Source organism: Myiozetetes cayanensis, unplaced genomic scaffold (assembly GCF_022539395.1).
Source record: "Myiozetetes cayanensis isolate MyiCay16 unplaced genomic scaffold, myiCay2020 scf58, whole genome shotgun sequence".
Lineage (NCBI taxonomy): Eukaryota > Metazoa > Chordata > Aves > Passeriformes > Tyrannidae > Myiozetetes > Myiozetetes cayanensis.
In genome coordinates, this window is record NW_026087831.1 from 152,990 (window position 1) to 176,299 (window position 23,310).

At 52.6% G+C, this 23,310-nt stretch overlaps 2 protein-coding genes across 13 annotated transcripts in view; one reads left to right on the forward strand and one right to left on the reverse strand.

The window, feature by feature from the left end:
* Positions 1–23,310, reverse strand: part of GPATCH8 (G-patch domain containing 8) — a 173,739-nt gene that overhangs the window by 68,098 nt on the left and 82,331 nt on the right. The gene's annotated exons all lie outside the window — the stretch shown is intronic.
* Positions 3,642–22,446, forward strand: PSMD11 (proteasome 26S subunit, non-ATPase 11). 2 transcript variants are annotated; one of them, XM_050334754.1, is made up of 14 exons: positions 3,642–3,791; positions 5,309–5,410; positions 11,027–11,151; positions 13,357–13,428; positions 13,709–13,766; positions 15,354–15,548; positions 15,976–16,120; positions 16,369–16,429; positions 17,502–17,564; positions 18,074–18,199; positions 18,738–18,773; positions 20,035–20,086; positions 20,867–21,009; positions 21,109–22,446. In XM_050334754.1, exons 1-13 carry the CDS (start codon positions 3,701–3,703, stop codon positions 21,007–21,009), a joined length of 1,269 nt encoding a protein of 422 aa, XP_050190711.1. In that variant the 5' UTR covers positions 3,642–3,700; the 3' UTR covers positions 21,109–22,446. The 2 variants fall into 2 exon arrangements, with proteins under 2 accessions (XP_050190711.1, XP_050190712.1); XM_050334755.1 differs by lacking the exon at positions 5,309–5,410 and adding an exon at positions 6,583–6,684.

The window sequence follows — 23,310 nt, forward strand, 5'->3', positions numbered from 1 at the left end:
CCGCGGGGGTCAATTAACGCGCAAACGCCACCCCAGAGCACCCGCAACTCGTCACACCAGTGCCACCAGTGCCCACGGGGCTCGTGCTGCTGGGGACGGGGACAGGAGGGCCCCAGGAGCAGCCACGGTCAGGTCAGCCGTGGGGTGCTGGTCCCAGCACAGAGACAGCCCTGGGGTGAAACCAGTGCAGGGAAGGGAGTGCTAGAGAAGGAACTGGTCTTACTGGGAGAAGGACGGATCATGGTGTGTCCCAAGCACTGGTTGTTCCAGGGCTCCTGTCCCCCAGTCCACAGTCACTCCTGTTCCTTGCCACTGGCTTTCCTGTCCCCTGGACCATGGGCTGCCCTGGCCACGAGCTCTCCTGTCCCTCATCTCCCAGGGACCCTGTCTCCTGGGATTGTCCTGTCCCCTGTCCCCAGGGACCCACCCTGTCCCTGACTCAGCTCTGTCCCCATGGCCCACAGGCTCTCCTGTCCCTGGACTGTCCCATTCTCAGCCCCAAGTGGCAATGGGGTCCATCTCCCCTGTCCCCTCCCCTTCCACTGTCCCCTCTTGTCCTGGTCCCCAGCAGTGTCATGGGGGGTGGCAGAGGGAGGTGACAGGGAGCAGGGATGTGACAAGGGACATCTCCTTGTGCTGTCCCCATGATCATTTGGCATGACAGGTCCCCGGGCCTCGTGGGGGTCCCCCCAGCCTGCTCCTGGCTCCGTGTGCCTTCACCTCCACGGGCACGGAGCCAGCAGGGACCTGAGGCCACGGGGAGCAGCACCCAAAGGTGGCAGCGGGTCCCCCGGGTGCCCCCGGCCCCCCCAGCCCCGGGGGCGGGCGCTGGAGCGGGATCTGGCCGCGGCCGAGGCCGAGCCCTGGCCGGACGCCAGCGGGGACAGGCGGCCGTCGGCTAAATTGGGCTCGGGCCGCGCTGCTCTTAAAGGAGCCGGAGCTGCCGGGAAGCGGGAGGGGCTCCGGCGCCTCGGGGGTCCCTCGGGTGGCTGCGGCTCCCAAGGCAGGTGGAGGATCCTGTCCCCATCCCGCCATCCCACCCTGGTGCCGCGGGATGGGAGTGGGATCCATCCCCACCCCTCTGCCCCCCTGAGCCCTGTGGGACCCCGGCTCCACCTGAAGGGTGGGGGAGTGGGGAATGTGGAGCCACTTCTGCATCTTGGTGTTCTCCTGGAGAGCTTGGGATGAGTGAGTGTGATGATCTACGTCATTCCTCCACTGGAAATATGGGACACACAGGTGTGAGAATCTCCATCTCAGCACCCCTCCTGGAAAATAATGAGGGATGGATATAGGATGGGTGGGCATGGGACCAATCTCCATCCTGGTGCACCTCCTGGAGAACATGGGATGGGTGAGTGTGGGATCCCACCATCATCCAGTGGCCTCCAGAGAGCATAGAGGGGTTAGGAAAGGTATGGATGGACACGGATGGGTGGATGGATTGACATGGGATGGATGGACACAGGATGGAGGGACATAGATGTGGTGGATGGACATGGGCTATGGGATGAGTGGACATGGATAGGATGGATGGATGTGTGTGGAATGGGTGGATATGGGATGGATGGACATGGATACGATGGATGGACATGGATAGGATGGATGGACACGGATAGGATGGGTGGACATGGGATGAATTCAATGTGTGGAATGGGTGGATATGGGATGCACGGACACGGATGGGATGGACAGACACTAGATGGGTGGACATGGGTGGGATGGGTGGACAGGGGATGGATGGACACGGATGGAGGGGTAGGGATGGATGGACAGAAGGACACAGGCGTGGTTCCCCTCCAGCCCCTCCCTGCCCTGCCTGGGGCTGCCCCACGGCCACGCGTGTCCGGCACAGCTGCCCCGGCCGGGGGGAGGGTCTGGGGGGAGGGTCCGGGCAGGGGGCCCGGGAGGGCTCTGGGGAGGATCCGGGCGGGGGCGGGGGCGGCTCCGGAGGCGGCGGCGGCTCCGGGTGCGGGAATGTTTGTGCAGCTGGAGCCGATTATGGGGCGGGAGCGAAGGGAGGGGGCGAGAGGGGGAATGGGGGGGCCAGGGGGTCGTGCGAGGCGGAGAGGGATGTGCGAGGAGGGTGTGTGTGCGAGGAGGAGAGCGGGGGTGGGCACAGGGGCTGTGAAGGGGAGTGGGTGTCCAAGGGGGGGTCTATGCGTGCGGGAGGGAGGGTTGTGCTTGGGGGTTGTGCAAAGGGGGTGTGAAAGGGGGGTGTGCAGAGGGGGGGGAGTGTGCCAGGGGTTCCCCAGGATGGGGGTGCCCCCACGCACACACACAGCTCTCACGTGCACACGTATGTGCACACTCACGTGTCCCATGGCAGGCACACGTGTGTGTGTGCCTGTTCCACAGGTGTGAGCAAACACCACGCACCAGGAATACCCCAGGAACGTGCCAGGCACACACACACACACGTGTGCACACCCTGCGGGTCCCCCATCCCTGGGGCCACCCGTTGAGGGCACCCCAAAACCCAGAGTCACCCCAGCAGGGTATAACCCCTGCACTGCCAGGGCCTGATCCCACTCCTTGATTCCACCTTTTTTTTTCCCCCCAAAACAGCCATTTCAGGCCGAACAAAATATTCCTTTGGCTCAAATCGCCGCTTTTATTAATTATTAATTGTTTGTATTAGTTGTTATTATAATTAATAAAGGGAAAGGAATGACCACCCAGCAGGGCAAACACTCTGCTTGGCTTTGTCTGCCTTCTCCAGGGAAGAGAAGGGAGGGAGGGAGGGAGGGATGAAGGGATGGATGGATGGATGGATGGAATGGAGGATGGATGGGTGGATGGAGGGATGCAGGGATAGATGGAGGGATGGATGGAGGAATACAGGGATGGATGGACAGACACCCACTGTCACCACACTCACCCACGCCTGCTAGGTTTCAGGGGTGGACATGTGGTTCAAAGCTCATTTAACGCTCTTTTTTTAGGGGGGGGAATTCGTTAAATCCTCAGTGGGATAGGAACAGGATCCTCCTTGGTGGGACAGGAACATCATCCTCCTGGAGGGGACAGGGACAGCCTCCCCACGGCCCTGCCGTCACCGGTGCCATGGCCCTGCCGGGGCTTTCCTCCCTCCCCGGGGCTGTCTGGGGCGCTGTGTGGGCCGTGGGATCCCCCTCGGCCCGGTGTTCCCCCGCTTCCCTCCCCTCCTTTTCCCGGGACGGGGCGGGACACTCGGGGGTCACAGACCACGCCCACTCCAATACGTCACCCAATTCAATCAGACCACGCCCACCATGGCACCGCCCCTTCTCAAGCCTCGCCCTCCTCCTTGAAACCACGCCCCCTTCTCGCGCCCTTCAACAGACCACACCCCCAAGGGGATATTTGCATAACCACGCCTATTTAAAAGCCACGCCCACCAACGAAAAAGTCAGATTCAGGCCCCGCCCCCTCATTGCTCGCAGCCTGCCTTCCCCTCAGGCAAACCACGCCCCCTTTCCCTGCCAAACGCGCTCTTTCCCAACCACTCCCTCCCTCCCTCCCTGCCGTCCCTCCTCCCCTCACGAACCCCGCCCGCTCTCCCCTCCCTCGCCCCTCCTCTCCCCGAACCGCTCCCCTTTCCCCACCCCCGCCCCTGCCCTGCTCCGTTCCCGCCATGCCGCGCGCGCGGAAGAGGCGCGGCCGTGGCCGCGGCGCCGCCCCTTCCGTGAGGGCGGCGAGGCGGAGGAGGAGCGGCAAGATGGCGGCGGCGGCCGTGCTGGAGCTGCAGCGCGCGCAGTCCCTGCTCTCCACCGACCGCGAGGCCTCCATCGGCATCCTGCACTCCATCGGTGAGCGCCCCGCCAACCGCCGCGCCCGCCGCCCCGCGCCCGCAACGCGCCCGCAACGCAACCCCCCGCGCCCCGCGCCGCTGCTGACTCACCGTGCGGGCAGCGCGGCCTTGGGCCCGGCCCGCTCCGCGCCGCGGGGCTATGGAGGAGCCGGGACCGGCGCCGTGTGAGCGCTGATGCGGGAGGGGGTGCTCGGGCCGTGCCGGTTCGCGGGGGCTCGCGTTGCGGTGCCGCGGCCGCGCTGAAGGGCGGGCGGCGAGGGCTCCTCCTGCCGCTCTGAAATTCGCTGTAAGCCCGCGCACGCTGAGCCCTGGAGGAGGTTTTCTCGCCGTGCCGCGGCTCGGTTTGAACTCCTCGCTGGAGAACTTCGCCCCGTGCTCGCTTTGCTCGTCCCCGGCGGGTGCTGGTGGCACCCCCTGCCCCGGGCGTTTATCGGAGGTGTTGAAGGGGTTGTCGGTGATTTGGGGGTAAGAGAGTGGAGAGCCCTCGAAACCGGTGCGAAAGCAGCGAATGCTTTATATTCCTGAGCCGTGCGGGGCCTCTGCTGTCACCGTGACCCGCTGTCACCCAGCTGGGCCGGCACAAGTTTTTCCTGGTGCTCCTGTCCGGCCTCGGAGGGGCTGTCAGGGCTTTAGGAGTTGTTTGTGCCTCCCTCGGTGTTCTGCTGGTTATTTCGGGGTTGGTGTCCTCGAGTCACGCTGGGCCGGGCCGGGCTCAGTCAGGACTCGGTCAGAGGGATCAGGAGCAGCCCAGGGTGTTGTGTGATGATTTTTCTCCTTGAGAGAGAACTTCCCTCGCTTTGGGCACCACGCTGAGTTATTCCAGGGGCTGAGAGCCACGGGACGGGCTCGTGGAGGGCTTAGTGCCCTCAGAGCTGGGATTTTGGCTGTGTTTGTGTGGAATTTTGAGGGATTCCCTGTGCTGGGGGTGGTGGCAGGGAAGGAAAGGGATAACTCGTGATTTGGTGCTTCTGGGTGTGTTTGTCACTTTACCTGCCCGGGAGCAGAGTCACTCACCTGGCACAGGGTGTAGGTGGCACTGCCAGCAGCTGTGACACCTGAGTGAGGGGGGACATCCCCCCTCTCAGAGATGGTGGTGTGCTGCATTTCATCCATGGCATCTCAGCTTAACACACAAAGCAGCACCATGAACAATCCCAGAGCGGGATAACCCTGGAAATCCCATTAAATGCCCATTATGTGCTTCTGTGGCTCTGGTGTGTGGTGGTGTCTGTAAATGCCACTTGCACAGCTGGAGAAGCTGAATGGGACTGTTCAGAGCTGGGATTGCAGTGGGGTCTGTCAGCTGTGATACCCTCATGGAGCACAGGCAAAGCTCTACAAACTGAATTTAAACTTCCCACAGAACCTGCCCCCCAGACCTCTCCTGGGCTGGGCTGAACTCACCAGTGCCTGTGGGATCAGCTCCTGCTTTTGGGCACCTCTCCAGGAGCTGACCAGCAGGGATTGTCCTCTGGAACAGCACCAGAACAACTTTTCCTGCTCTTTTTTCCCCAGTGAAACGTGATGTCCAGGAGAACGATGAGGAAGCAGTGCAAGTCAAGGAGCAGAGCATCCTGGAGCTGGGATCGCTGCTGGCCAAGACTGGGCAGGCAGAAGGTGAGTCTGAGATCCAGCTGAGCTGACAGGAGGTGCTGCAGCCAGTGGGTTTAGTCTCCTTATTTATGGGACAGCAGGAAAAGCAGCTTTTGGCAGGGAATGTTCTCTCAGAGACAGGACAGAAACTAAACTAAAAAAAAACTTTAAAAAATTAAATAAACAGCATAAAATGTTAATCTTGTGCTGCTTGTCCCCGTGTCCCAAATGATGCTGCTGTGCAGTGCAGTCTGTGACTCTTGGGCATGCTGGTCTTTTAGTACAAGTGATTCAAGTTTTGTTAAGTCGTTATGTTTGGGATGAGAAGTGTCTCCTGATTGGTTTTTAATTACCTCAGAGCCTCGTTTCGAAGGGGAAAGTTTGTCCCATAGAGTCCTTTCTGTCCAGCAGCTTCCCTCACAATTAATTGATTTATCTGCTGGGCCATGACATCAGCAAAGCCTGCCCAGCTCCACATGGGAGCAGGATGGGACAGTCCCTCCATTGTGAGGGGACAGAGATGGAGCTGAGTTCTCTATTCAGTGATTATTTGGAATCTGTTCCCATCTCCTCGGGGCAGGGAAGGTTGGTTGGTTGGCGCTGGGGGTGGTGGCAGGAAGGAAAGGGATAACTCGTGATTTGGTGCTTCTGGGTGGGTTTGTCACTTTACCTGCCCGGGAGCAGAGTCACTCACCTGGCACAGGGTGTAGTGTGGCACTGCCAGCAGCTGTGACACCTGAGTGAGGGGGGACATCCCCCCTCTCAGAGATGGTGGTGTGCTGCATTTCATCCATGGCATCTCAGCTTAACACACAAAGCAGCACCATGAACAATCCCAGAGCGGGATAACCCCGGAAATCCCATTAAATGCCCTTTATGTGCTTCTGTGGCTCTGGTGTGTGGTGGTGTCTGTAAATGCCACTTGCACAGCTGGACAAGCTGAATGGGACTGTTCAGAGCTGGGATTGCAGTGGGGTCTGTCAGCTGTGATACCCTCATGGAGCACAGGCAAAGCTCTACAAACTGAATTTAAACTTCCCACAGAACCTGCCCCCCAGACCTCTCCTGGGCTGGGCTGAACTCACCAGTGCCTGTGGGATCAGCTCCTGCTTTTGGGCACCTCTCCAGGAGCTGACCAGCAGGGATTGTCCTCTGGAACAGCACCAGAACAACTTTTCCTGCTCTTTTTTCCCCAGTGAAACGTGATGTCCAGGAGAACGATGAGGAAGCAGTGCAAGTCAAGGAGCAGAGCATCCTGGAGCTGGGATCGCTGCTGGCCAAGACTGGGCAGGCAGAAGGTGAGTCTGAGATCCAGCTGAGCTGACAGGAGGTGCTGCAGCCAGTGGGTTTAGTCTCCTTATTTATGGGACAGCAGGAAAAGCAGCTTTTGGCAGGGAATGTTCTCTCAGAGACAGGACAGAAACTAAACTAAAAAAAACTTTAAAAAATTAAATAAACAGCATAAAATGTTAATCTTGTGCTGCTTGTCCCAGTGTCCCAAATGATGCTGCTGTGCAGTGCAGTCTGTGACTCTTGGGCATGCTGGTCTTTTAGTACAAGTGATTCAAGTTTTGTGAAGTCGTTATGTTTGGGATGAGAAGTGTCTCCTGATTGGTTTTTAATTACCTCAGAGCCTCGTTTCGAAGGGGAAAGTTTGTCCCATAGAGTCCTTTCTGTCCAGCAGCTTCCCTCACAATTAATTGATTTATCTGCTGGGCCATGACATCAGCAAAGCCTGCCCAGCTCCACATGGGAGCAGGATGGGACAGTCCCTCCATTGTGAGGGGACAGAGATGGAGCTGAGTTCTCTATTCAGTGATTATTTGGAATCTGTTCCCATCTCCTCAGGGCAGGGAAGGTTGGTTGTTTGGCACTCAGCAGTTTGGGGCTGTGTTTGTGTGCCTTTTTGGGGGGCCCTTTTCACCTGGGGCATTGCAGGAGCTGTCACACCGTGTCAGTAATAAGTCAGTCAGCTCAGTGTGGCTGTCACTGTGCCCTTTGCACTCTGCTGTTTGCTCATGGAGAGAAAACCAAACACTGTTGTGCCCCTGCAGTGAGGGAGATGTGAGTGTTTGGGCCAAAAAGGGGGGAACCATCAGCAGGGTCTCTCTCCCCAGGTCAGTGTGGGATGTGCTGCTGGGGAGCAGAACTGGGAGCAGAGCTGATGAGGGTCCATGTGGCCTCCTCACCTCTGCAGAGCTTGGGGGTAGTCTTGAGTTTAAGGGAAGTTTTACACCAGTATAAAGAACTCCAGGGTTTTCTGCTAGGGTAAGCAGCTAATTGATTTAATTTTTTTTTAAGGGGTAGGCTAAGAAATTGGAAATGGCAATGTTAACTCACCAAACGCAGGGTGATGAAGGAGCAAACCTGAAGTGTTTCTGCAGGGTGTTAGAGAGAACACTGAACTGCAGAGTGATTTTGTTCTGGGTAGAAGATTAATTTGGTGGCATTAACTGGCCAGTTGTGTGTGTGTAGATGGGGGTGTGATCAGCAGGATGTGCTTTCTGGAGGTGTGGAGCAGCTGGGGGTGAGGGAACGGGTACCCCAGCTTAGGGCTGTGCTGGTACTGTGGGAGAGGCTCTGCCACCTTCCCTTCCTGTCACTTCTCCAGATTTGGTTTTAGCAAGTGGTGACAGGTCTGAGGTGTTGCAGTGCCCAGTATCCCTGGAAGTGGATACTGGGAAGGAATTCCTGGTTGTGAGGGTGGGCAGGCCCTGGCTCAGGTTGCCCAGAGAAGCTGTGGCTGCCCCTGGATCCCTGGAAGTGTCCAAGGCCAGGCTGGATGGGGCTTGGAGCAACCTGGGCTAGGGGAAAGTGTCCCTGCCCATGGCAGGGGGTGGCACTGGATGGGCTTTAAGGTCCCTTCCCACCCAAAGCATTCCATGATTCCATGACTCTGCTGAATTGCAGCCTTTGTTTACAAAAACAATAATACCACTGACCCTCTTCAATCCTGTATCCTTATCAAGCAGATAAACTCATAGATCAATTCCTTTGTTTTTTCATGGCAGTTCTAGGTTTTTATAGCACTGGAATAACTCGGATCAGGAATTTGGATCCATGGTGTGTGAGCCTGTGGAAGCACCTTCCCCAAGGATGAGCAGCAGGGCTTAATTTTCCAGAGCTGCTGCTCATCATTTCTCCAGAGCTGTCAATCACACCCCTTTACCAGGCACTGCATTCACTTGAGAAAAAATAAAATCCTAAAAATAGTTGATGTTGGTTATGTTGGTGGGGAAGGGAAATTTCTGTGGGAACTTTGATCCCGTGTGGCTGAGCGTGTAGTTTGGAAAATGCACAGCTGGATTCCAGCTGCTGACTTGGGTTTCTCGTGAGCTCTGGGGCAGCTGCAGAGCACGTCAGTGGAAAGGTTGGAAACACCCTGCATTATATTTCACCTGTTTTTTCCTTTTTTTCTTCTGAAGTTCCTGTGGGGAGGAGTATTTTGGGCACTAAAGCCATGATTCCACTGGTCCCGAGGGGCTGGTGCAGCACAGGGATGCACAGGAGGAGGTGCTTGGGAGTGGCTGAGAGCTGATGGATCCAGAGCCCCCCTTTCCCAGCTCACACCCTGATCCCTGGGAGTGGCTCTGTGCAGATCTGATGGGTCGGGAGGAGCTGTGTGCTGCTGTCCTGGGGGTTTGTTTGCTGTGTGTGAAAACCAGAGTGTTTGGCTTGGATTGAAATGATTGGGATTTGCATCCATGAGTGGTGCTGGAGGGTAAATGGACCTGGGAACAGGAGTGGTGTGGCTGAAGTTGGGGCAGCAGATCTCAGTTCCTCATGGAGTAAAAGCTGAGCACTGTCAGGGCTCAGATATTACAGCAGATGTACCTCAGTTCTAGAAAAACCTGCCCACTTATGCTCTGGCAGAGAGAAAGTCAGACTTTTATGAAAGCTGAGGCCTGGCAGAGCATCTTGTTTTGTTCCCTCTTCCACTGGAGAAGGATTCAGGACCTCTTGCACTGCAGTTTGGGAATAAGGCTGCTCTGAGGATCCAGGGCACACCCCAGATAAGTTCTGTTTGTTCTAAATCTGCACTCTGAGATGTTTGAGAATGTCAGTGTGACATCACTCCAGGGCCTAAAGGGGCTCCAGGAGAGCTGGAGAGAGACTGGGGACAAGGGATGGAGGGACAGGACACAGGGAATGGCTTCCCACTGCCAGAGGGCAGGGATAGATGGGATATTGGGAAGGTTGTGAGGGTGGGCAGGCCCTGGCACAGATTGCCCAGAGAAGCTGTGGCTGCTCCTGGATCCCTGGAAGTGTCCCAGGCCAGGTTGGATGGGGCTTGGAGCAACCTGGGTGAGTGGAAGGTGTCCCTGCCCATGGCAGGGGGTGGCACTGGGTGGGCTTTGAGGTCCTTCCCACCCAAACCATTCCATGATCACCATGAGTGATTGGATTGGAAAAAACTGGGTTCCACTTCTTAAGAGTGTGAGACATGAGTTGTATCAGGCTTGATTAAACTTAAAATAAATGGGTTGAAAGAGTAAAAAATTATGAGGAATAATTTTTATATATTAGTAAGATATTATGACAATTACTTTGCATTACTGCTAAATGAAATATGGAAGAAACCTTGTTTTCATTTGTTTTTGTTGGAATCCTCCCAAACTGAAATCCTCCTGATACTCCTCCATACACTAATTGAAATCAAATTAGTCTCTTATTTTAGTTTTGATTTGATATCAGTTTTATACAGAGCAAATTGAATTAAGATTCCTGAATTAGTCATTACAAGTCTTCATTTGATCTTTTATTATTGAATCTTGTAAACACTGTGATGTGAGATCCACCTGGATATTTGGGTGAGGCTTAAAAATCTGGGGCAAATAGCTGTGATTTCAGTGTAAACCCCACTGCTGATGAGTCAGCACTGAATCCTGCTCTGCTGGAAGATCATCTTCCCAAACTGTAAACAGCCCTGGCTGGGACCTGCCCCGGTGGCCACGTGTTGTTTGTTGTAGGAGACTTTTTCACTTGGGCAATTCCAACAGGTCACTCCCAGGGTGACACCGAGTCCTGGAGCTGCTTGTGCCCTGACTGCCACATTCCTGCTCCCTGGGAGTGACACTTTAGGGAGTATCTTCGTAAACCCAGACTTTTCCTTCTTCCACCTCTTCCAAAGACTCGCTTTGTACCTTATAATACACCTGTTACAAGCAGAAATGTAGTTAAGTGAGGTAAGAGCCCATCAGGTCAAGGTTTGGCTGGAGTGTTAAGGAATGTCATTTTCCAGCAGTTGGAGTGTTAAGGAATGTCATTTTCCAGCAGTTGGAGTGTTAAGGAATGTCATTTTCCATTTTGGTGTGTCCGACTTCCTGGGTCTGGCATCAAACTGAGATCATAAAAACACCTCTAAACCATAAACTCCGTTTTACAGAGCAATCTCAAAGCATTTAGCAGATTCTTACATTTTTAAAACGTGCCTGAGGCAGGAGTAGCTACAGCTGGTGGTAACTGGGGAGCTGCAGTCCCAGGCAGTGTGGGCAGGGCTGCAGGTGACGTTTATCACCGTGTCCTGTGAATAGCACTGAGAAACTGCCTGTTGGGTGTGATAAACACCACGTGCAGACCTGTCAGCAGCTCTTGGCTCTTTGTATTTCATGGTTTGGGGTTTTTATTTTTATTTTCCAGAGCTGGGAGGACTCCTCAAGTACGTCCGGCCCTTCTTGAACTCCATCAGCAAAGCCAAGGCCGCCCGTTTAGTCCGGTCCCTGCTCGACCTGTTCCTTGACATGGAGGCAGCCACAGGACAGGAGGTGAGGCTGCACTTCCAGCAGCAAGGCTGTTCCTCAAAAGCCTTGCAGCACCTTTATCTGGCCTGGTTTGCTTCGTGCTCCAGAATTATTCATGTCATTTAACGCGCTCGAATGTGTTTTTATAAATAAAACATCAGGTGATTTGATTCACAACCAGGTTTTCCTGCAAGCCTCGCCCTGCTGGCAGGTTAGGAGTGGCTCCCACCCTGTCTTAGGTTTGTGTTGTTTCCTCAGGCTGGGTCAGGTTGGATATTAGGGGAGATTTCTTCATGGAAAAGGTTGTCCTGGCCTGGAGGGATTTAAAAGATGTGTGGATGTGGCACTGGGGGATGTGGATTAATGGTTACCATTCTGGGGGAGTGCTTGAACGCGGTGATCTTTGAGGTCTTCTCCAACCTAAGTGATTGTAGGTGCAGCATTGGGAGTGTTTTGTAGTGTGGTCAGTGCTGGGGATGTGGGAGGTGCTACAGCTGCTCCAGGGAGCTGGGGCCAGGAAAGGTGGGCATGCTGTGGGATGGCACAGAGGAGCTGTCCAGGAGCTGGTGGGATTCAGTGGTCAGTATTACTCAGCATCTTCCACTTGGAGGCACAGTGTGGTGGGTGTTTTACTGCACAGAGGCATGAAAGTTACTCCTGAAGTGGGAGTGGAAAGAGTTTTACAGGTGTAAAAACTCAGTCAGTGGTTCACCCACTGACTGACTGAGTTTTTACACCTGTAAAACTCTTTCCACTTGTGTGTTCTCCACAGACAACCCAGGATAGTCCAACATAGCCCACAGTTAGGATTCAGTCTGTTCTCATCAGCTCCCTAGGATGCAGTGGTTTGTTGTTTGGGGTTATTCCCCACTTTTTGGTTATTTGGGAATGGGATAAGAACAGGAACAGCTTGTAAGTGATGAGGAGCCACTTCCAAGCAGCGCTGACCTGCAGTGGGTTGTGCTGGCCCACCAGTCCCTTAGGTGGAAAAGGGAGACAGGGAGGGTCTGAGCAGCAGGTCAAGGACAAAACCCACATAAAACTGCACACAGGGACTGACAGACTGCAGGGCAGAGGAGGCTCTGCCATGCTGAGGGGCAGGTCATGTTCCCATTAGCCAAATCAGCACAGAACCATCACCCTTCAGTGCAGGTAAGGCAGGAAAATGTTCCTCATTTGCTGTTTGGCTCTTGTGCCTTCTGTGGGATGTTGCTATAAATGGTGACAGAATGTTTTGCCCCCTCTTTAGCAGAAGGGGCCAGAAAGTGGGGTGGGATGTGCAGGTGGGAAGGGGGCAATCCTTAAATCATCAGGAGAAAATGAGCAGCTTCAGACTCTTTTAAAGGTAACTTGGTGTAAAGGATGATGTTTGGGTGCAGTTGCAAAAGAGGTTGTGATAACAGCGATGGAAATAGGACCCAATTAGTCAAAATATTAGTTTTCAAGCATATTCCAACCCCAAAACCTTAAGGAATGGTGACATCCAACCTATGAGGTTCTTGGGGCAGCAATCCTGAATCCTTTCAGAAGTGTTCCAAGGGACTTCTGCTTCCTCGGTGTTGAGAAGACTCCCAGGAGCCCAGTAAAGCAATGAAATTGGAGGATTCCCCAGCTCCTAACACTCCAGCTTTCTCACTGGGCAGTAAATTGAAACCTCCTAATGGCTTTTCATTAAATGTTCACCTTTTAATAAGCAGTGAGGAGGAGCTGACAAGCCCTTCTTGTCCTGCTCCCAGAGATTCTGGGATAAGGATTTCTCCAGCCTGGCACCTGGGGGATGACTTAGGTGTTGTAGGCCACTACTAAACCCTCTTCTGACTGAGGTGGAACACCCTTTTATTCATCAAGGAGAGGAACACTCCCTCCTTTTATTCATCAAGGTTGGGGGGGAGTTTCAGCCTCAAAAATCTTCAGAAGCCCCTGCTGTGCTTTGAAGTGACGGGCTGGCCCCTGGCACCCAAAACCAGAGCCTGGCACCTCTGCTGCTTTGACATATCCAGGCCCTAAAAAACCCCTGCAATTTATTGCCTTTTATTGAAAATGCTCAGCATAGTTGTGAGTTTAGACTTGTGAGTTTAAACTTGTTAGTGCCTCCCCCAAATGCCTCTGAACGACACCAAAGGTGTCGTTCGGAGGCATTTGGGGGAGGCACTAACAAGGAAAGCTTTTAGGCCTGACTAATTAGCCTTGGCTTTTAGCCTTGACTAATTTCCTTCTGCTCCTTTTAAGGTGGACCTGTGTTTAGAGTGCATTGAATGGGCCAAATCAGAGAAGAGGACTTTCCTACGCCAGGCTCTGGAGGTACGTGACGGATCCCAGACCGGTGTGGTCACATCTTCCCTTTTTAATAAGATTTTGACACCTGTCAAAAGTAGAGAGGACTGTGTGTGTGTGTGTGTCTGTGTGTTGTTCAGGTCTTTTTTTTGTTTGTGTGTGTGTGTGTCAATGGGTGGGCATTAATTACACTGAATTAATTACACTGAATTATTTTGTAGTGCAGAATTAAGAACGTCAGAGTTTTCATTTTACAAAATAAATCTGTTCTGGCTTTCCTCACAGCAGTTCCTTTTCTGTTCTCCAGGCCAGGCTGGTCTCTCTCTACTTCGACACCAAGAGGTACCAAGAAGCTTTGCAGCTAGGTGAGGCTCCCACTAGGTGGTGGTAGTAGATCTCTGCTTTTTAAATTAAAACTCCTGACAAGGGAAACCACGGCCTGTGTCATGTTCCTTGATAAGTTTTGTGGGATTTGGCTGTTAATTCCTCAGTGCTGTGCCAGCTCTGCCGTCTCTTGCTGTGGCTGGGTGATAACAGCTCTTAGAGATGTCTTTGTTCTCGTTGTTTCACCACCCTCACCCATCTCACCTGATCTCAGGGTCAGGTTGGACAAGGCTTGGAGCAATCTGGACTCGTGGAAGGTGTCTCTGCCCATGGCAGGGGGTGGAAGGAGATGAGCTTTAAGGTCCCTTCCAACCCAAACCATTCCAGGATTCTGTGATTTACTAATTTCAGATAATTTTGGAGACTGTATCCAGTTGAAGGCTGGAGTTTGGCTGCTGCTGGCACATTCTGGAACACACTGCTGTGGTCAGGCTGGAGGGAGAAAGCAGCTTTTTGTCCCTTTGCTCAAACACAACCCCAGTAAAGCCAGTGCTGGGAAATGGCAGAACCTCTGTGGGTGTCCTTAGAGCAGCTCTGGTGAGGTGCTGTAAAGACTTCGAGGATTAGCTCCTGCACCCCCTGAGATGGTCATTACCCCTGTGAACTCCTGCCCTGCCCCAGAGCAGAGTGAAGCAGTCACCTTACAGCTCCCCTGGTGCCTTTTAAATGCTCATTTTGCAAATGACTGTGGAGCTCCAAGTGAAAGTTGAAGCTGTGAGTGAAGGTAGAGCTGTGGGTGAGGTTTGAGCCGTGTGGCAGAGCAGGGCTGAGGGATGTCCCAGGACACAGTGCTCACCTGGGACCCATAACCTGTCACCCTGAGTGGTGGCACGAGCTGTGTCGTGTCCAGAGCCACCTGGGGGGCTCCTGTCTGATCAGAATATCAGGTTAAGTGCTGTGCTACATGGAATTCAGGATGGAGCTAGAACTCATTTGCATATGGATATGTAATGAACTCGGATTTAAACTGATCAGCTCCAAAGCTGTGCTTAATGAGTTTAATCCCTTGAATGGTGATGGGACAGCCTGAGGAGTTGGGAATGCCTGGACAGGACAGCCCCTGTCATGCTCCACTGGGTGGTCAGTGTTGTGTCTGTGGCTGTGGGGGGTCAGGGCAAGCAGGGAGTCTCTCTGGGATGTTTTTAGGGATAATCTGTTCTTTTCTACCCAGTAATGCAGTTTCAGATCTGCTTTTCAGCCCCTGAGAACAGCAAGGGAGGAGGAGGTGCTCATCTCTGTTCACCCTAAGTTACCTCTTGGATTAGTGGGGGGGAAAGTTTTCTCCAAGGCTGGCTCATTCTGTCCTCACAAGGCTTTGATGTGACAGCTTGTGCTGCCATTCTCTATCCTGTCCATTCCTACCTCCTACATTTGTCCTGTAAATACCCTGTGCTTGGAGCATTCCTTCCCCATCCCATGAGCTTTGGAGTTGCTTAAAAATCCTCAAGTCTCAACCTTTCGGGTCCTGGCCTGAAGGACCTCTCGACCCTGAGAGCAGGCAGTGCTGCAGGTTTGGGGACAACCCCAACTGCACAACCCACAGAGCTGTTGCCCTTCCCCTCTCCCAGGCTCCCAGCTCCTTCGGGAATTGAAGAAGATGGATGACAAAGCACTGCTGGTGGAAGTGCAGCTGTTAGAGAGCAAGACTTACCATGCCCTGAGCAACCTGCCAAAAGCAAGAGCAGCCTTAACCTCGGCACGGACCACGGCCAACGCCATCTACTGTCCCCCCAAGCTGCAGGCAGCGCTGGACATGCAGTCAGGTGAGGCCTCCAGGACAAAGGGGACATCCAGGACTCCTCCTGGCACATCAGTGACTCATCCTGGAGGGGATAATGGAAAATGATGCTCGGTGGGACCCCAAGATGCCCCCCTGTCTCCCCAGTTATAACGACATTGCTCCAGACACTTGTATTTCCAGCCCATTTTTGATACCCCCCAAGTGGTGGATGGTCTGTCCCCTCCCCAGACACTGCAGCATTACACTGTGTTCCTGACCCATCACACATTCCTGACCCAATTTACCTCCAATGCCCCAAACTTGTCTTTCTTAAAATATCCTCATAAGAGAGAGGGCAGGGATGTTCTTCTGATAGAGATGAGGGAAAGGGGGCACAGGATTCCCTTCACTGAGCAACCAAATTGCTCTGTCCTCTTCCAGTTATGTCCTCTGGCTTGTCCCTCCCACAGGTATTATCCATGCAGCAGAAGAGAAGGACTGGAAAACGGCCTATTCATATTTCTACGAGGCATTTGAGGGAAATGATTCAATTGACAACCCAAAAGCCATCACTGCTCTGAAGTACATGTTGCTGTGCAAAATCATGCTGAACAGGTACGTGGCAAAGGGTGCCTGGGAAGAACATCCCTGCACTTGCAGGGGGAAAGGCTTTTTGTTTATAAGGCTCTGAGCTAATGAGGGAACTCGAGCAGTGTCTGCTTTATCACCTAATCAGTGCTTCTCAGACAGTGTTATTTGAATTGTAGTGATTTGCCATCAGCTGGGACTTTGTGAGGTGCTCTGAGGTTTAAGCTGACTGTGTTGCTGAATAAATGCTCTGTTGCCTTCCCTCCCCTCTCTAGCCCAGAAGATGTGCAAGCATTAGTGAGTGGGAAGCTTGCTCTGCGGTATGCAGGAAGACAGGTATAGAAACTTAATCCTTCCTATCTCCCTCTTATCTCTCAGAATGCTGGGTTATTCTTTTTGTCAAACACTTTGGTCCTTTCCTACCAAAATACCACTCCTGAGTGAAATCCAGAACTGATGAAATTACCAAGAATTGTTACCAGTTGTCTTCGAGGGATTTCCAGTGATTTTCACCACCTGAGAATCTGGAGGGCGATTCACTTCATTTCCCCTGTTTTTCTCCTCCCTTCCCAAATTATAAACTGCCCCATGGCCTCAGGGCCTCGTGTCCCAGCCCAGCAGGTTGAGTCCTGGGGGCTGTGAGGGGGAAAGGAGTTGTTAATTCCTGATCATTCTGACATGTGAACGTGCCAGGCTGGGAGTGCTGCTCCTAAAGTAAACACCATGGGGAGCCCTGGGCACAGCTCAGTGGGAATTGGGGAATATCCTGAGTTGGAAAGGACTCACAAGGATCATCAAGTCCAGCTCCTGGCTCTGCACAGGACAATCCCCAAAAAAAAGGGGGAAGCAGAAGCCCGGGCCTTGTGCACCAGAGCCACGTCCTGGGCACTGCTCTGCTTTGGGGGGAATCAGGTTGGGGCTGAGGCTCTTGCTTTGTTTCAGCAATTAATGGGTAGGCAAAGAAGATGCTGTCCCTGGTGGGGCACCCCTGGGGCTGCTGCTGGGCCCCTGTCACTCAGCAGAGGAGTTGTGGCCCTGCTGAAGGGGAGAAGCTCATCCTGAGGGCTGGAAATGGCCTCCTTCATTTAACAAGTGCCTAACGGGGCATTTTCCATAAAAAACAGTGTCAAACTTGCTCCCAACCTGCAGCTGCTGATGTCAGACCTGCAGAACTTGGGCTGCTTTGTGGGGCTGGTTCCACCTCGTGTCCTGCAGCTGCTGGACACGTTCCCCCTGTCAGCAGCTGCTCTGCCTTGTGGCAGTGACACTCACAGGGCTCTGTAGCACCAGGAACATTCCTGGTTTGCTGCTTGAGCACGTTCCCAGGATACTGCACAGTTTGCATAATCTCAGTGAGAGGAGATTCCAGAAAGAAAAATAAACCTCTTTTGGTTTTCTTTCCCTGCAGACAGAAGCACTAAAATGTGTGGCCCAGGCCAGCAAGAACCGGTCGCTGGCAGATTTTGAAAAGGTGAGACAGCAAATGGGGCCTGGCTGGGCAAAAACCACTCAGAAATGCCAGGTTTGGAAAGCTGTAGGAGCTGCTACATCCCCCAGCAGGAAACCATGGAAACATTGATAGAAAACAACAGTGCACCAAGAGAATACCCCTCAATAATCAACCGGTTTGGTGTTCTTGGCGTGGGGGGTAAACTTGTTTGAACCTGGTTTGTTTATTTTTTCCTTTTTATATTTGGAGAACCAACTCAGCAGCAGTTTTGTGTGTTCCCAAAATTTTTCCTGGCCCCAGCAAGAATGCTAGAGAGGATTCCCATGTCAGGAGCCAGTCTTGCTGTGGGTGAAGCAGAGATTTGGGCTTATGGGAGGATGGAAGATGCTTGAAGGGCTGCTGGGCTGTCATGACCTCCTGGCTTTTAGCTAAGTTTGGGATTGGAATAGCCATGATAACTGTGCTGGGCAGGGAGGGGAGGGGATTTCATCCTCAGAGAACCTGCTCTACCTGAACTATTCCTTCCACAGGCCCTGACAGACTATAAGGTGGAGCTCAGGGACGACCCCATCATAAACACTCACTTGGCCAAGCTCTATGATAATTTATTGGAACAGAACCTGATCAGAGTCATTGAACCCTTCTCCAGAGTACAGGTAAATGTTTGCAGCAGCACATCCAGCCTCTTGTCCCCTGCTGCTGGTGGGTGAGGGGCTTGTTCCCTCATGGAATACTCCTCACTCAGAGCTGCTCAGCACTCCAGAGCTCAGGGTTCATCGTGTTCAGCTGAAAAAAATCATCAAGAGGGGGCTGAGACCTTTGGAAAACCACATTCCAGAGACATTGGCCTTTCCACCTGTTTCCCTTATGCTCACTGAAAGGTGACTGGCTTTGGACCCTGAAGGTAACAGTGTTTTTCTTTGATGAGCTCTGGCAGGGTATGGGCAAAGCTGCCCTGGTCTTGGAGACGAAATATTTCATGTTTCAGAGTGAAATGGCTTGAGGTGTCCAGTCCACCTTCAGTTAAAATTGGACAACAAGGACCTGAAGCTGCAGAGAGGACAAAACCACTGCAGATTTTTTAGCCCAGAGCATTTCCAGGCCCTTGAGCTGTTCCAAAGAGCCCCAAACCTCTGTGTTCTGTGCCCAAAGTGCAGCTAAAGATTTACCTGACTCTGTTGGTCTCTCTTGTAGATTGAACACATATCCAGCCTCATCAAGCTCTCAAAGGTAAGAACCTCCCTAGAAATCAGTGGCACATCTTAAAAGGGCAGAGGAGTTGGGGTTAAATGGCATTTGCCACTGGGAGCTAAACGTGAAGTGTGACAGGTGAGCTGCACAGCATTCCCAGGCAAACACCACCTTGGGAATTCAGCTTTGCCATGGGCAGTTCCTGGGAGGCATCAAGTCTTCCTGTCTCCAGACTTTGCTGTAACATCCCTTTACCTCACATGGGTTTTACTCCCTCTGTTGGCATTTGCTTTCTGTTGGAGACAGATTTTCCTCTGCTCCTGTCCTGACTGGCTCACTCTTCCCTGCTGCCCTGGGTTTAATCCCATGGCGTGCCCAGGGGAACCTTTCTTGGGCCTTTAAGATCCAGGATCCAGCTAATCAGCCTGCAGTGTCATCAGGGCTGTGACTGTCACACTGACTGTTGCAATAACTGCTTTGCAGATCATCCCAGCCAGATTAAGTTTCAGGAAAATCCACTGTAATCCCAGGAAGTGGCATCCCAGGGTGCTGCTGTCGTGTCCTGGCAGGAAGGGCAGAGCTTTGGACGTGAGCTGAGCTCAGCTTTGTGGTCACAGAGTCACAGGAATCACTGGGGTTGGAAAAGGCCTCTGAGATCATCGAGTTCAAGTGTTCCCCCAGCACTGCCAAGGCCACCACTGACCCATCCACGTGGCTTTTAAACCCCTCCAGGGATGGGGACTCCCCCACTGCCCAGGGCTGGACAACCCTTTCCATGAAGAAATTTTTCCTAATATCCAGCCCAAACCTCCCCTGGCACACAAGTTTTTTTTTCCTAGAGTAGCCCTTGGTGTTTAACACATCCTTAATATTTGGAGTAAAAGCTGCTCTGCAGTTGTTCAACTGCAGCTGTGTCCCCTCTGCCCGAGGAGCTGGAGAGGAGCTGCCTCCTGTGGGCCTGCCTGGTGCTGGGTGGATTAAACAAAGCTTGGCCAACTCTTGACCTAATCCTTGCTGAACTGAGCTAGAATGTTCAGATCCCCCCAGGAGTCAAACCAGTCTGAAGTGGCAGATTCAGCATCATCTGTGGAACGAGGAGGCAGGACAATCCTGGGTTTCCTCCTCATTAAAAGCTGCTCTTTCATTTCCTGAGGCATCTAAAGCCTGTCCTGATGTTCAGTGAGGAAATAGCTGCTCTTGAGCAGTGCTCATGTCCCACCAGGGCTGAGTGTGGAGCAGTAAAATTCACATATTTTGAAGCACTTTTGGGAGACTTTTGATTTCTCTGCTTCAATTTCAGGCTGAGGTAGAAAGGAAACTGTCACAGATGATCCTGGACAAGAAGTTTCATGGTGAGTCTCTGCATCCCTCAGTCCTGAGTGCCTTGGTGCCCGTGTGTACAGAGCTGTGCTTGGAGACTCCTCTTCCTCCTCTGAACCCTGGGGGTGCTCAGCTCAGGTGACAGCCAGGGAGGCTCTTCCTGCTGCTCCATCCACCTTCTTTAATCCCATGGATTGATTTTTCACAAATCAGGAACACTGCTGGGTTCTTCTGTGCTGTGAGAGCATCCAAGGAGGGTGTAGGACCCCCCAGGTGGGCTCCTCCCCCATGGAGCTGGCTGGGATGTGGGCACCTTTCCCAGCTGGTTTGTATCCAGCAGGTTCTGTTGGAAGGGGCACCCCCATGGCACGGGAGGTGCTGTGGGTTGGCTGGGCCCACAGCAGAGGTGCTGCCCTGGTGATCCCTCAGGGAAGCAGCTCTGCTCTGGTTGTGTTGTCCCTGTGATCTGGCTGAGGGAGGGGAATGGCTGGAGGCAGCACCCTGGGCACAGAGCCCCCCTGGCACCTGGGAACAGTCCCATTATAAACCAGCTCTTTCTCAGCCTTGCTCCAGTGCTGTGCTGATCCATCCAGGTGGGCACAGGGCCTCGAGGAGGCAGAGAGCTTGTAGGGAATGAGATGTACTTTTTTCCTGGGAATGCTGATGCGGTCCTGACCAAAATCAGCCAGTCCAGCACAACACACGAGCCCTTCCCAAACCCTGGATGTTTCTGGGGTAGATCCCTGAATTCCTACTGTTGGAAGATGTGACCCATGGAGCATCCCAGTGCTAAAGGCAGCTTGTTCCCACAGGAATCCTCGACCAGGGCGAGGGTGTCCTGATCATCTTCGACGAACCCCCCGTAGACAAAACTTACGAGGCCGCCCTCGAGACGATTCAGAACATGAGCAAAGTAGTGGATTCGCTCTACAACAAAGCCAAGAAGTTGACATAGGTGAGTGGGGCCTCTGCAGGCTCACAGAGCTCCATCCCCATCACTGCCAGCCTTGTTCCCTCTCCTCTCGAGTGACGTGGCTCTGTTTTCTCTTTGCAGAGTTGAATTTGCTAGCTGTCATTTGGAGAGTGTGTGTGACAAGGAGAGTGAAACCTTTGGGAAAATGTTAGGAGACTTTTTTTTTTTTGTTTTATTTTCTTTCTTTTTTCTTTCTTTTTTTTTTTCTTGTTTTTTTTGTTTTGTTTTGTTTTCTTTCTTCTTTGTTCTACTTTTCGCTGGGAAAGTTTTTAAACTTCCTCATCCGGTGCATCTTGTATTCCAGACGATGCGTGTTCCAGTTTCCATGTAATCTTTACTGGCCGAACTTTGTATCTTGGGGCGGGGGGGGGTGGGGAAATATTGTTTAAACAAAGAGGGTATTCTAAATAAAAGGAAAAAGGCTTACACTACCTAAACATGTGCTTTCCACTTCCTGAGGGATGGCAGAGTTCAGCAGGGACAGCGTTTTGTTACCAGTAGGTGCCCACATCCGGTTTGTTTCCTCCTCTCCTCCCTGAAACTGGAGCTGTGCCGGTGGAGCACGAGCAGCCAACCCGATTCCATTTGTACTGAACCAAACCAACCCAAAATGTACAGACTGCTGGTTTATTTTTCAAGCCTCAAAGGCCTCAGCCCCCACCCTGGGAAGCAGCTCCGTGGAGGTTTCCCTGCAGGACGGAGCTGTCGGGGTCCCGGCCCCGCTCTGGGCGGAGGGGCCGGCGCAGGTTCCCCTGAGCCTGACTTTGCATGCTCTTGTTTGCAGATAGACTAGGTTTTAAATGTTTTCTCCCTCCCCACCTGCACTGGTAGGAAGAGCAGGTGACCCTGACTGTCCATATTTACTCTGCTGCATCAGTGTTTGATTTTTGTTCCCCATCTGATGTGGGACAGCTTGGCCCTCTGGAATAGCCCAGTGCAGCTCGCTGGGAGCTTCCTCCTTAGTCCCAAAGTCATGTGGGGGGTGGAGCACGGTGTATTCCAGCATGTTCCATTTTCTGGTGAGGTTTCCAGTAGGTTTTAATGCCATTTGGGCAGTGTAAGCTTCTGCATCTCTGTCCTGCTCATCTTTATTTCTCCTTTCCCCTCTGCCTCTTTTTCCCTCTCCGCGTTTTTCTTACAAAATTTATATTTTGTAAAAGGATTCTGTTTTATCAGGAAATACTCTGCCTTCACGCTGACTCTTAGACTGGCTGATTTTTCCCCTTTTCTGTTCACATTTTGACCTCTCTGACCTTATATTTTATTTTATTTTATTATTCTTAATTTCCATCTCCTCCAGTCAGTCGCTGTTTGGGTTTTTGGCACCATCAATATCAAATGTACAAACGGTTCTTGCTAACCAACACCAGGTATATCTGATGTTCAGATGAGTTCCAATAAAGAATTTTTTTTTCAAAAGCCTCTGTCTCCTGTTTTCAGCCTCCAAGGCACATCCTGGGCATGTTGGGAGCAGGGTGGGATCATCCCCTCACCAGAGCATCATTGGGGTTGATGTTTGGGAGACACCAAATGTGTTGGAAACAGCATCACTGAAGATTTATGGGTTGTGACCTGTTCCTGGCACAACTCTTGGAGTTCTACTGAATTAAGTATAATAATAATTTAAAATCAGTATAATATAATGATAATTGGGGGCTTATGAAAAGAGGAGAGGGGGATTTTTTTTTATACTGGCAGGACAAGGGGGAATGGCTTCCCACTGCCAGAGGGAAGGGCTAGATGGGATATTGGGAAGGAATTGTTGGCTGTGAGGGTGGGGAGGCCCTGGCCCAGTTTGCCCAGAGAAGCTGTGGCTGCTCCTGGATCCTGGAAGTGTCCAAGGCCAGGTTGGATGGGGCTTGGAGCACCCTGGGCTGGTGGAAGGTGTCCCTGCCCATGGCAGGGGTGGCACTGGGTGGGCTTTGAGGTCCCTTCCCACCCAACCCTTTCCATTGTTATTATTAAAATTAATAAGATCTGGCCTGGATCCTCCAGCCCTTCCTGAGAGTGCCCTGGTGCCATATTGGAGTCTCACACCACAGGGCCAGGCCAGGATTCCTCTTCAGGCTGGGGAGGGTTTTTAGGGTGTCATTGATGTAATGTCTCGAATTTCCACGTCTGAAACTCGCACATCTGGGACACCAGATGGTGTCCCTGCACCAGGTGGTGCAGGGAAGAAACCTGCCCTGAGAGGCAGGAAAAGGTGAAGGATTTCACTCTGCTCTTACTCAGGGCTCAGGCTGCAGGGAAGTGCAGTTCTAGTTTTAATAGTTCTATTTTTCA

Excerpts from the sequence above, each read along its gene's own strand:
- PSMD11 (XM_050334754.1), top strand. The coding sequence starts at position 3,701 with ATGGCGGCGGCGGCCGTGCTGGAGCTGCAGCGCGCGCAGTCCCTGCTC. Across the intron at positions 11,152-13,356 it reads AGGCAGCCACAGGACAGGAG|GTGGACCTGTGTTTAGAGTG; the intron begins GTGAGGCTGCAC and ends GCTCCTTTTAAG. Across the intron at positions 13,429-13,708 it reads TCCTACGCCAGGCTCTGGAG|GCCAGGCTGGTCTCTCTCTA; the intron begins GTACGTGACGGA and ends TCTGTTCTCCAG.